The sequence below is a fragment of the Brachypodium distachyon genome, chromosome 5 (genome assembly GCF_000005505.3).
Source record: "Brachypodium distachyon strain Bd21 chromosome 5, Brachypodium_distachyon_v3.0, whole genome shotgun sequence".
NCBI classification, from domain to species: domain Eukaryota; kingdom Viridiplantae; phylum Streptophyta; class Magnoliopsida; order Poales; family Poaceae; genus Brachypodium; species Brachypodium distachyon.
Window position 1 is genome coordinate 5,918,281 of NC_016135.3, and position 12,662 is coordinate 5,930,942.

A 12,662-nucleotide genomic window follows, 5' to 3' on the forward strand; every position below is an offset into this window, starting at 1 on the left:
GAGGCCATGGAATGTAGCTTTGCTTCGTCCGTTCTATACTTGAGAGATGAGTATTTGTATCATTTTTCCTTATGTAGAATATTTTGAAACAATGAATTATCCACCGGGTTCTTAAAAGAAACTCGGGGACTCCCATGTTATATGAAAGTTGTGTTTCCATCTATCTATTTTGTATGTTGGCCTGGCTTGATTGTGTAATCTTATGTCGATCTAGCAGTGTGTTGGAACTGAAAACTCCCTCTATGACTTAGTTGTTGTCCGCAACCCCGCTTCATGGCAAGCTGGAGCATGAGTACGGAGTTTTTTTTTTTTGACCAAAAACAGTAGGAGAGGCTCCTACTGCTGTATATATTATAAATAAATAATATTTACATATTTACAAATGTACAAATAGGGGCATTCCCCTATTTTATTCAGAAAAGATCTATCAAACTAGTAAGAGAAGGAGAAAGAGGTTGAGGCACCCTAGAGCCTAGTAGAGATAAATCTGATTTAAACTTAGCTAACAAACCCTAGAAATTGGCTCCCTCCCCCTCGAAAATGAGTTTATTTCTGATTTTCCAGATATTCCAAGCAGCTAACAAAAACACCTCAAAAAAGAGAGGGTTATTAAATCTTCTTTTGATCTCAGGAAGAGCTTCAATGCAGGTAGAATTATTGGCCAGTTTATACCAATGTGTCTCCAACACCTTTGACTGAATGAACACTCCAAGAAGAGGTGATTCAAGGGTTCTTCACTTCCAGTGTTGCAAAACACACAATTCAAACTTGAATCAATATTAAAGTGTCTCCTGGAGAGCATATTTCTGGTGTTCAATCTGTCACTAAGAAGAAGCCAAACAAAAACCTTCACCTTTAGAGTAATTTTAGATTTCCATATCCACTTAAAAGGGGCAGGTGTGTTGATCTTGGAGTAACAAAGCTTATAGAATTTACGTGATGAAAAGGAAGTACCCCAAGATGGCAGCATCAATTATTAACTCACCCAGGACATGCATTTGCTCAAGAGCTTCTGGAGAAATTGGAGTTAAAAATCCTGCAGCAACTGAGCCAAGGTTGCAATATTTCTCAATAGACATATCTTCATCTCTCGCATAGGAATAAAGGCAAGCCAATTTTGTGGAGATTATTTCCTCATTGTACCAAGAATCCTTCCATAAGAGAACTATGTCACCATTTCCTGGCTTACAAGAAGAAATACCCCTAAAGAGGGGAATTAATTTCAGAACAGCCTTCCACCAAAATGAGCCCACTGGACTCATGGCCTGAGGGACACCCTGTTGATAATATGTCTCCCATAATAAAGTAACCCATGGGATATCATCCTTGTTAAAGAATTTAAAAAAATGTTTGAGCAATAATCCCTGATTTGCACTCCTAGATTAAGGACTCCCAAACCACCATGTTTCTTAGGTCGACACACCTTATCCCAAGCAACCAGAGCATTATTAGAATCCCAATTAGCAGTTTTCTTACTCCATAGACATCTTCTTCTAATCTTATCAATTTGATCCACAATTTTGACAGGAAGTTGTAGCGAGCACATGGTGTAAGTAGCAAGAGAGGACAAAACAGAGTTTATTATTGTCAATTTGCCACCATAAGAGAGCAAAGCAGTAGTACTAGACATTCTTCTTTCAATTCTATCCACCAGAGGTGAAAAATCAGTGATAGTTGGTTGTGCAGTTCCTAAAGATAATCCAAGATAGGCAAAAGGCATTCAGGCAACTGCACAGCCAAAGATGTCTGCAAGCTCAGAGGCTCTGGCATCACTCAGATTAATAGGAATCAAATTTGATTTATGAAAGTTGATCTTCAATCCCGTGGAAGTGGCATAATGCTGTAAGATTTCCATTAAATGCATAAGTTGCCCTTCTTCAGCAGGAAGCACAAGTATAGTGTCATCAGCATATTGAATTATAGGAAAACATCCTTCTCTAGGAATTGGAAGTTGCAAATTACCCATTTGGTGCTCCTTGTTAATAATGGCTTGCAATAAATCAGCTACAAGGACAAAAAGCAGTGGAGCGAGAGGATCACCCTGCCTAACCCCCCTCACACATTTAAAATTTTTACCAGGTACCCCATTTAACAACACAGCAGAATGACCAGAGGACAAAATAGTTTTAATCCAACTAAGCCAAACCCCATCAAAACCCATATGCTCAAGCATTTGCAGGATGACATCATGTTCAATCATATCAAAAGCTTTCTCAAAGTCCAACTTAAGCACGACCACTTGTCTTCCAGAGGCTTGACACTGATGTAAATATTCAAAAGCCCAAGCTAGGCAATCTTGAATAGATCTTCCCTTAATGAAACCATACTGATTTCTATGAATTATTTCCAGAATCTGGTTTGAAGTCTATCAGCAATTATCTTTGTCAACAATTTTAAATAGCAATTGAGGAGAGAAATGGGTCTATAATCATGAGGGCCCATAGGGTTAAGCTTCTTAGGTACTAAAGTAATAAGGGAGTTGTTCAGGCTAACAAGATTAATTTTATTATCCTGAAAATCCTTAATGACTTGATAGAAATCCTCAGCAATTATACTCGAGCAAGATTTTAAAAAACATCCATTAAATCCATCTGGACCAGGAGCCTTGTCAATAGGAATTTCCTAAGTGCATTGTCAATTTCTTCCTTAGTAAAAGGAACAGATAGCACATTGAGACCCTCCACTTTCTTAATAAGATTAACCAAATCAAAGCTCCTAATGTGATTGTCTGATTCACCTAATCTCTTTTTATAAGCATGGAAAAGAACCTCAGCTTTTTCTTCATGTGATTCAACTAATTGTCCATCAAGAAGTTGTAAAGATGCAATAGCATTTCTCCTATGTCTTTCAGTAGCCATTCTATGAAAGAATTTGGTGTTTTCATCTCCAAATTTAGTCCATCTGATTGTGCAACGTTTTCTCCAATATTGATTTTGGTAAGAGTGTAGTCTCAGAATGTGAACTTTAAGGATCTTCTTGAAGTTACTTTCAGGAACTGATAACCTTCTGAGTTCCTCAATAGCATCCAAGTAGGCTAACACTTTGTCACAATTACCAATTAATAAAGATAGTTTAGAAAGAGATTTGGACCAAAGCTTAAGAGCACGTCTGACATTTTTCAGCTTAGCATTCAAAATAGCATCCGAGGATTTTGCATGAACTGGAATACTCCAAGCAGCATCAACTGTCTCTTTAAAGCTCGAATGATGAATCCAAAAAAATTCGAACCTAAATATCTTTGTACGAGGGATGTTTGTTTGGACTATCAATAAGTAAGGAACATGATCAGAGCCAGGACGCGCTAGGGCTTTCACAGATGTATTAGGATAATTGTCAGTCCAAAAAGAGGAAGTAAAAACCCAATCCAATTGTTCAAGCAAGGTGAATCCTGCATATTGCTCCAAGTGAAATTCATACCCTTTATAGGGATTTCAATTAGCTCAAGAACTCTTATTATGTCATTAAATAACCTCATGTCCTCAGCATTTCCCCCCGGTCTATTTCTGTTTTCACAAGATCTCATAAAATTGAAATCACCCATGAGCACCCAATTTTCATCATTACCAATTTGTAGATCATAGAGCCAATCAACAAACTCAGATCTTCTCTCACCTTCACAAGGGCCATAAATATTACAGATTGTCCAGCAAGAGGAATTTTGGGTTGATTTGAATTGTATAACAATGACCCAATGAGAGCTATAAAGCACATGTTCCCTGAAACACTGAACTATTCCAAATAGTAATCAAGCCACCAGAGTTACCCACAGAAGGAACAAAGGAAAACTGATCAAAACGCTTAGGACAAAATTTCCTTAAATAAGAGTGATAAAAAATTTCTCTCTTGGTTTCCTGAAGATAGATAATTGAAGCAGCACAATCATTGATATGCTTTCTAAGAGGAGCATGCTTATCTTCGGAGTTAATCACTCTAACATTCCAGCAAAGAACATTCCAGTTTCTAACCAAACTTGACATTAAAACAAACTGGTAAAAAGATGTTTGAACACACATAACTCAAGCATTTAACAAAACAAGGTTCATCACACATATTTAAAACCCTGACATAGAACCACGCTGACATATGAGTCTTGATCATAATAAAATAACAACCCGAACAAAAACACTGACACAAAGACCCAGCATGACGCTTCACTGTCCACTGTCACCCTAGCAACAATCCTCACTGTTCTGAGCCACCAGCTTGTCAGCTGTGATATCCTCATCAGGGATAGCACAGAATTCCTTACCAATCCTCTGAAGATCTTCAACAAAAATAAGGGCGGGTATGGAAGAGGAAGCAACAGACATATCAATGACCATCTTGTCTTTAACCTTGGAATCATGTTTCTTACAATCAGAAGGCTGATCAACCTTGAAACCCTTAAAGATGTTTGATCTTGGACTTCTGCGCAGACTAGAGTAAATCACAGGTGTAACCGGCGTGGGCTTCCTTCCTCTCTTCTTAGGGGTCCTAGGCTGAAACTCCTGAACCAAACAGGCGAGCCGAGATGCGCATCATTTTCTCTAACCCAGCACTCTTTTTCTATACCGGGCATTTCCAGGCGACTTTCATGAGTTTAAATTTTTTTGAAAGTTCTATTCTATGACTTCGTGATTCATACGTCGAACGCCGACAAGGCAGACAAAGAGCCGAGGTCATATAATTTAACCAACAGAAAACTAAACTCGGGGACTTGACTAAGAACTCGATAACTTGTGGCATAAACTGATTCGAACCATTGTGCATCACAACAAGAGTACTGAAGTAATATTTACATCTGCACCCGGCATCCCGGGGATCTAACAATTTTAAAAGTTTTTCCGACACCAAGAGGCAAGACTTCAGGCGGCAGGGTCATTGGCGTTAGTGCTCGGGATATCTGTCTCGGCGGGAGGTGACTCGGCGATGATCTCCTCGTCCACGTCCTCTTTTTCTTCCTCGGCCGCCTCTTCTTCCGCGTCCAATCTCAGACCCTCCACAAAGGAATGCACGTCGGCATATTGAATAAAGGAATAGGCCCGTTCTTGACGTTTGGCGATCAGCTCTGGATCCGAGAGGAAGGGAGAGTCGGTACGCATGCATTGCAGCACGTCGAGGTTAATGCCGTCGTACCAAGAGAGTACGAACGACAGTGCCTCGTCAGTGCCGACACGAGCGGCCGACTCCCGCCCCTCGCTGAGCTGGTCCTCCACCTCCAGAAGACGCTTGGCCAAATCCGAGATGGCATTCGGCGCTTCTTCTCTCGGCTAGAGAGCTTGGAAGACGCGGATGCCGGCATTGAGCATGTCAATCCCGAAGGTCTTCAATCGCTTGACGCGGGTCCAGATGCTGATGAGATAGTCCTCGATATCGTATTTTGATGACTGTGCCTTGGAGGAATCCCTCTTCGTGCGAGCTTTGATCACTGCGGCTTGAGCTGCCTCAGTAGAGTGCAGGAAGATTTCTGCCAGAAAAAAGAGAAGTGATGACAAATCCCGGCACATTGCTATTGTTGGTTGAATGGTCAAAGGAAAAGATCTGGGTATGCCAACTTACTGGCTAGCAATCCGTCTATCTTGCCGAGGTCCCGTAAGCACACGGCTAGCAAATGTGTGCTGTCGGCCATCTTCTGTTGGACGGCGGTGGCTCGGGTCTCGGCTTTGGTGAGAAGATCCTTATATTTTTGCACCTCGCCCTCCAGGCGGATCTTCTCGTCGGCTTGCGCAGAAAGCGCCGAGGTAAGTTCAACTACGTCGGCCTTATGCGCCTCGCCTTGCGCTTCAATTTGCGCCCTCAGCCGAGTCACTTCGTCCCGATGTTGCTCCACCGGCTGGGATTTTTCTCCTATATTGCAGAGATAGGTTAAAAGTGTTAAAGACTGAAATTGGTACAGTTGGAAATACGGAATAAGTCATACCTTGCACCTCCGTGACACGCTTCAGCAGCTCGGGCACTTGTGCATCGTCCCCGGCTATTTATGTCGGCACACGTCAGTTTTTAAAGTACATATGCAACTCGACATAGTTTTTATGTCGGTAAAAGTATACTTACCCTTGTTCCACTGCTCGGCCACCAAAGCCTTGTGCTTGTCCACCAGTTTCCGGTGCGACGCAAGCAGGATTTTGAAGATCGCGTTGCACTTATTCATACAGTTCTACAAACAAGTGATCCACAATCAATTTTTGCATAATGGTTCAGATCTTTTATAGCAGAGGCAAGTCAGGAATTTTAAGCTTCAGGCCGACTATTCTAAACTCGACATGAATCTCGGAGAATAGTGTTTGAAGCAATTTTAAGCTTCAGGCCGACTATTCTAAACTCGACATGAATCTCGGGGAATAGTGTTTGAAGTGTTTTCGAGGTAAGCTTCAGGCCGACTATTTCTTACTCGCCCCGAACCTCGGGGACTAGGAATATATATAATAAAGACAGAATAAAAACTTCAAGAGATTTTCATACCTCGGCAGCTCGGCTAGATTCGAACAAGGCAACTCTCGCCTCGAACGTCTGGTCCACCACCGACTATGGAGTCGCTGCCACAGGAGATGGCCCCACCAGAGCATGTTGTTGCGCTGTTTGGAATGTGCCGGAGTTAACTTCGTGACTGTCGGCGTTGTTCCAATCCATGGCGTAATGGCCAAGGGACTCCCAGCCGTGCCCACTTGTCGTCCTCAGAGGAACTCCTTCAGTACCCTGGAATAACGTAAAATTCGGCAGACCGGATGAACTCAGAGGCTGCTGTCCTGGCGGGATGGCAGAGGTCCTAGTTCTCTTCGCCTGGACGACCGCCAGTTGTGTCGGTTGCAGTTGCAATGGCTGCTGTGGCCGCGATGATGCTGTCGCTTGAGGCTGTTGAGGCTGCGGTGATGGCTGACGAGGCGGCTCCACTGCCAATGGTTGTGGTTGCGCATCCGGCATTGCCGACGAAGATGTAGTCCCGGCCGCGCATGTCCCGACGATTGCTCACAGCGCTGTGCCGGACGACTGCACAGTGACGCACCGTAGAAGGACAGGTGACGAAGGCCGGGGCGTGGCTACAGTGCACGTCGTCTGGCTGTAAGTAAAGCACAATGCAGCGTTGTCCCCTCTCGGACAATCCGAAGGGGACTATGGGCGTACCCGACGGGCTCGGGGGAAGCTAGGGTTTGATTTCGGCCCGCATGTCAGTGTGACATTTCTAGCCTATAAATAGAGGCTCCACCCCTCCTGTGAGAGGGGTTCCTCTCTTAGAGATTAGAAGTTCACCTCCTTCCTCCTCTGGATGCAGCTCAAGGAGCACCATTGTAGCCCTCTAGTATCCCGGCTAATACTAACAAAGCAGGAGTAGGAGTGTTACCTCAACAAGAGGGCTCCGAACCTGGGTAAAGATCGTGTTCACGGTTACTTGTGTGTGGTTACACCATGCCATCCCTTCTCCGAATCCAACTTCGTCCATTGGCCCCAACTCAAGCCATCCTATGGCATTTGTCGTGACACCACCACGACAACTGGCTCCGGCTCCGGCTCGTCCTCCCGGAGTGCCTCCTCGCCGGCACTGCGCATCAAGGACAAGACGGGTTCGTCCTCCCGCCGACGGGTGCCCTCGCCGCCTCGCGGCCATCTCCGCCTTGTCCGACCAAAGCCGGAGCCAGAGCTCCGACGCCTGGCGCTCGAATGGTGCTCGGACGGCGACCCCAAGGAGTTCCCGGGGCTACTGGCGGCAGAGCGCGCCAGCCAGCGCGAGGCCCAGTAGGCAGAACGCCTCGGCCTCGCCATGACGGATGCCCAGGCCGAGACCTGGAGCGCGAAAGAGGCGGCGAGGGAGGCGGCCGAGAATAAGGCGAGGAAGAAGCAGAAGACGGAGGTGAAGGTGGAGCCGATCACCCTCGATTCCGACGACGAAGACGACGCCTACCTCGCCAACTTCAGCGACTAGCGCGGCTATTTTTTGTTTTAAAATTATGTAATAAAAACTTTATGTTTAATTTAATTTCGCCGAATTTAGTTAGATTTTGCCTATTTTCAATTGTTGGGGAAGTTGATATTGGGTGCGGCTGGTGCACGACGGAACCCTAAAAATATATTTGGGACGGTGACACCAAATGGGGCATGCGGGTGGAGCTTAATGTCAATTTTCCTAGAGAACTTTACATATCTGTTTTCAGCGAAGCGTTTAAAATGTACTCCGGTACTGAGAAAACACTCTCGATGTGAAGTTGGCCGTGGCTTGGAACTGAAACCCTCCCGCCGATGGATCTCCTCTCCGCCGCCTATGGCGCCACCTCCGACGACGACGCGGACGGCACCCCCGCTCCCAGCTTGGCCACCAGAATCCTCCCCTCCGACGCCCCACCTCCCCCGAAGCGGCCTCGGTGGGAGCCTACCCCATACCTACCACCTCGTCCCCTCTCCGCCCCTCTGCAAGCAGCGCCGCCGCTGAGCGCTCCCGCTAGCGGAAGGTACGTCTCCAAGAGGGAACGTGCCCTCCTGGCGGCGTCCCCGGTGCCCGTGGGCTCAGCCACACCGCTTCCTCCGCCGATTGCACCAGAGTTCGATTCTCCCGGTGAGTACTCTTGTCTCTTGCCGCCCCTTTTGGCACGCAAGCAAATAGTTGCATAAGTCATGCTACATTTCTGATTCCGGTTCAATTGGAAGTAGGGATATCCTGATACGCATTGGCACTTGTGTGATATGTGTGAAGATAAATTAAGTTGTTGATAGTATACTGATTTTTCATTATGGATCATGTCTACTTACATACACTTTCAGTGGCTGAACTTTAATCTATGTGGAGAGTTGTGATGAATTCGTGGGAAAATGTGAATCAAAAGCTGTCGCTTATTAATGAATGTGTAAGAACAACAAAGTCCTATTAGTCCCTGAGAGTGATTTTTACGTCCTATGAGGACTCTGAGTTTAGAGTAAAACACATGTACTTCAGTTTTTGTTTCCTTTTTCAATTTTTTAACAGTATTCATGTTCCTTACTCATGTGTGATGTGCCTTTTATTACAGTTGTGGGATCTCTAGCTGATTCAAATATTAGAGCTGATATTTTGCATTCTTTACGGTCTCAACTGAAACATGGATCAAGCAACAGTTTACCTTTGACGCTTTCAGTGTCTTTGAGGAGTCACACTAAAGCAGTTAATTCTGTGGATTGGGCACCAAGTCATGGTCAGTAGTTCTTGCATAATATACTTCTACTTTGCTTTTAGCATTAGCTTATACTTAAAAATTATAAGTAAACATTCTTACAAATGATAAGGAGGTTAAGGCCTATGCATCAGATATCGAAGAAAAAGTAGGATTCTTGCTATTTACCTTTTTGGTTCATGATAACATGGTTATGTTATGACATTGGGTCCTCTAACATGATACCAATTGGATCTGGTATATGAACTATCCCTCTGATCCTAAATTCTTGACTCAAATTTGCCCAAATATGGATGTATCTATTCTTAAAGAGTGTCTAGATACATGTAATATTTCGACAACAATTTAGAATCGGAGGAAGTACTAAACAGAGCACATGCAACACACTTCCTGATATTTTACATCGGTGTTAAAGTTACTGGTGTGAACATGCCAAAGTGTTATCTATAAATAGCAGCCTCTAGACTAAACACACCATACTATTTCATTCTCTTCCTCACAATGAACAGAGTTGGATCATGTTCTATTATTTGCTGGAAGAAAGCTGGATGCATTTTTTCAAATATGTGACCTTGTTGTCGTGTGGCTTCACTCAGCATATACATGTAGATTCTTTTCATGTCAAAATATTGTGTTTCACTCTTAATTACTGCTACTAAATGTGATGCGTGAGATGATTTGCTGGTAAATTCTGTCTCTAAATTTTTTCATTGTGCGGCAAAATATGTAATGTTTTGATTTCCAGCAGATACTCACAAAGAAGAAATTTCACAGGACATCTTCTAGCTTCTGCTGGAATGGACCATACAGTGCACATATGGAACGTATGGAACCAAGGGAATACTACTGCTCGAGTTTTAAAATATCACACTGCTGCTGTAAAGGATGTGAGGTGGTCCCCTCATCGGCCCTTATTGCTTTCTGGAGGGTTTGATTGTTCCTCGCGACTAGTTGATGTCGAGGAGGGAAAGGAAATAAGTGTATTCAAGGAGGATCAAGCTGTGGAGGTCATCAAGTTCAATCCAAGTAACTCAAATATCTTCCTGTCTGGTGGTTCGAAGGGTTCTCTTAGACTCTGGGATATTCGAAGTGGTTTGGCCACTACAGAGTTCCATAAAAGTCTTGGCACCATCCTTGACATTGAATTCAGTGCTGATGGGAAACAGTTTATCTCTTCAACTGACACAACCAGAAGCAATATTAGTGAGAACTCTATAATTATATGGGATATTCTGCGACAAGTTCCTTTATCTAACCAGGTAACAGAATTTTAGCGTTTATCATTAGTTTCATATGGCATATTATCTTCTTTCCATTACCTCATGATATTTCGCCATTTGTATTCACACATTCAATCGGCGCTCGATAGAAAAAGAACAATCCTTATTTAAATTGCTCAGTTATCTACTTGTTATGTTTAGCTTTATTCGGACAGTTAAGTAATTTTCCCTTGTATAGATTATTTTTGTCAAGTTAGTGCAAATTTAGAGTTCAGGATATATATGAGTTAAGGAAAACCTGTCTGGAGCATTCAGTATACTAGGATACTAATAGGATTGCAAACTCTATCAAACATATTTGTGATCAGTTTTTGATTAATTGCTAGTCCTATATAGATTACATGAGGGTGTGCTTTTATATGATCAACTGATCTTACTTGAACTTCACTCAACCTCCTAATGTAAACCGGACTGCCTAATTTATTTGAAAGAAACTGCAAGAGATGTTAAGCCACTCTGACATGTATATTTTAATATTAATATTAATACTACCGTACTAATGGCCTTCCGAATCTCCAGCTGTGTGGCACTAGTCGCCTAGTCCTACACATTAGCATTCCATTGAGTTTAGTGCTGTAATTGTGCCCATTAATGTATCCATAATGATTGTTCTGTGGACTAAAAGTAATTTTTTCATGTTTATGTATTTTGAATTTAATAGCAAAGCACTGTTAGTTCTCGAAGAGGTTCTGGAATTAGTCTCGAATTTTGTATGTATAATCACTGTAACTTGACAAAAATCACTCTTTGTATCGCAGGTTTATACAGAAGCATTCACCTGTCCTTGTGTGAGGTACCACCCATACGAGTCTTCTTTTATTGCGCAGTCCAATGGTAACTACATTGCGATTTTTTCAGCAAGGCCACCATTCAAGCTAAACAGGTATAGGCGGTTCGAAGGTCATGGAGTGTGGGGTTTCCCGGTAAAGTGCAGTTTCTCTCTCAGCGGTAGGGAACTTGCATCTGGTTCATCAGATGGCTGTATCTACTTTTATGATTATAAATCTTCAAAGTTTTTGAGGAAAATTGAAGCCTTCAAAGAAGCATGCACTTATGTTGCATACCACCCTGTGATACCAAATGTGATTGCTTCATGTGGCTGGACTGGAGAAGTAACTGTTTTTGAATGAAAAACACTAATACTTGCAGTGTTCAGATTCAGGTCCTTTTGACCTATTCCTACAATCGTAACTAAGCTTTGAGTTTGGGTAATTGTGGTCCACTGTTTCTCTATCAAAGCGTGTCACTATGTACAGCTGGGACACAGTTTGCTGTTTCTTACTGGAGGTTGTACTTCTCTGGGCCAGTTTGTGCTTTATCTTGTAGATGAGTGCTATGGTGCATGGTATTATGTTGTCTCGAAACACACTTCGCATAAGATATTTTGACTGGATGGTTGAACGAACTAATCTTGCAAAACATAGATCTGAAAACAAAAAGTAATCATTGGATTTCCAGTTACAATTTGCACTTCTCTGATCTGGTTCTATTAGGAATGCGGCCTAAAAGAATAAATTGTGTCTCGATGTATACAGAAGACTTTGGACGAAGAGCAGGCAGCTAGTTTAGTAGGGAAGGTAAGGCACAATAATCATGAGACTTAGTCCTTTTCAATTCATACCTTGTCTATGCTTGTTCTACAATTTGGGACATCTCCATAGCTAGCATGGGTTTACCGGGGGCGAAAGTCCTAAAGATTGGTCAGCGGAGCCTCGGCTGAAAGATCTACTCGTTATGGATTGTCTAACTCACACAACTTTGAGTTGAGTTTTGCATGTTCTTCAGATCCTAATCCCTACCCACCACTGGGTCATACCTTGCCCCTCGGAATTCTTATCTTGTTAGGGGATCATCATACTTTGGAAGATAAAAAGAATGGGAAAACATTGTTGAAAACGTCCATGGCTTCACCTGCAAAGTTGGGCAAACAGAATTTAGTAGTAGCTCTATCGTCGGCTTGCATGCGTGTTTTAGTAGTAGCTCTATCGTCGGCGTATGGTACTCACACTACTTTTATCTAGCAAACCGAATTTTGTCCATATGGGCGCAGGGTTCTTTAACTAGGCATCATTTTATTGAAGATTGAACCAAATTTAAGTAGCGTCGGAACAAATTTATCCAACAAGGAAGCAAACTGCAAGTTGGGCAAACACAATTTGCTACTACCTCTTTTCCGGTATACAAGGCCCGCAAGTATCCCATGTCGACTATTTAATCAATGTAACATGACTTCTGTATCATAAAATTTATATCATTAAAACTTCAA

The 12,662-nt window shown here is 43.0% G+C and overlaps 1 protein-coding gene across 3 annotated transcripts; it reads left to right on the forward strand.

The window, feature by feature from the left end:
- The first annotated feature begins 8,136 nt into the window (after positions 1 to 8,136).
- On the forward strand, positions 8,137 to 11,801 carry LOC100828745 (WD repeat-containing protein 25). Of its 3 annotated transcripts, XM_010241433.3 has the most exons (5): positions 8,137 to 8,524; positions 8,976 to 9,137; positions 9,891 to 10,375; positions 11,155 to 11,189; positions 11,255 to 11,419. In XM_010241433.3, exons 1-5 carry the CDS (start codon positions 8,212 to 8,214, stop codon positions 11,283 to 11,285), a joined length of 1,026 nt encoding a protein of 341 aa, XP_010239735.1. In that variant the 5' UTR covers positions 8,137 to 8,211; the 3' UTR covers positions 11,286 to 11,419. The 3 variants fall into 3 exon arrangements, with proteins under 3 accessions (XP_010239735.1, XP_010239734.1, XP_003579310.1); XM_003579262.4 differs by having other exon boundaries at positions 8,138 to 8,524; positions 11,155 to 11,801; XM_010241432.3 differs by lacking the exon at positions 8,976 to 9,137 and having other exon boundaries at positions 11,155 to 11,801.
- Positions 11,802 to 12,662: the final 861 nt, after the last annotated feature.

Coding starts and splice junctions, on each gene's coding strand:
- LOC100828745 (XM_003579262.4), top strand. CDS start 8,212: ATGGATCTCCTCTCCGCCGCCTATGGCGCCACCTCCGACGACGACGCG. Junction 8,525..8,975: donor ACCAGAGTTCGATTCTCCCG/GTGAGTACTCTT, acceptor CTTTTATTACAG/TTGTGGGATCTCTAGCTGAT. Junction 9,138..9,890: donor GGATTGGGCACCAAGTCATG/GTCAGTAGTTCT, acceptor GAAATTTCACAG/GACATCTTCTAGCTTCTGCT.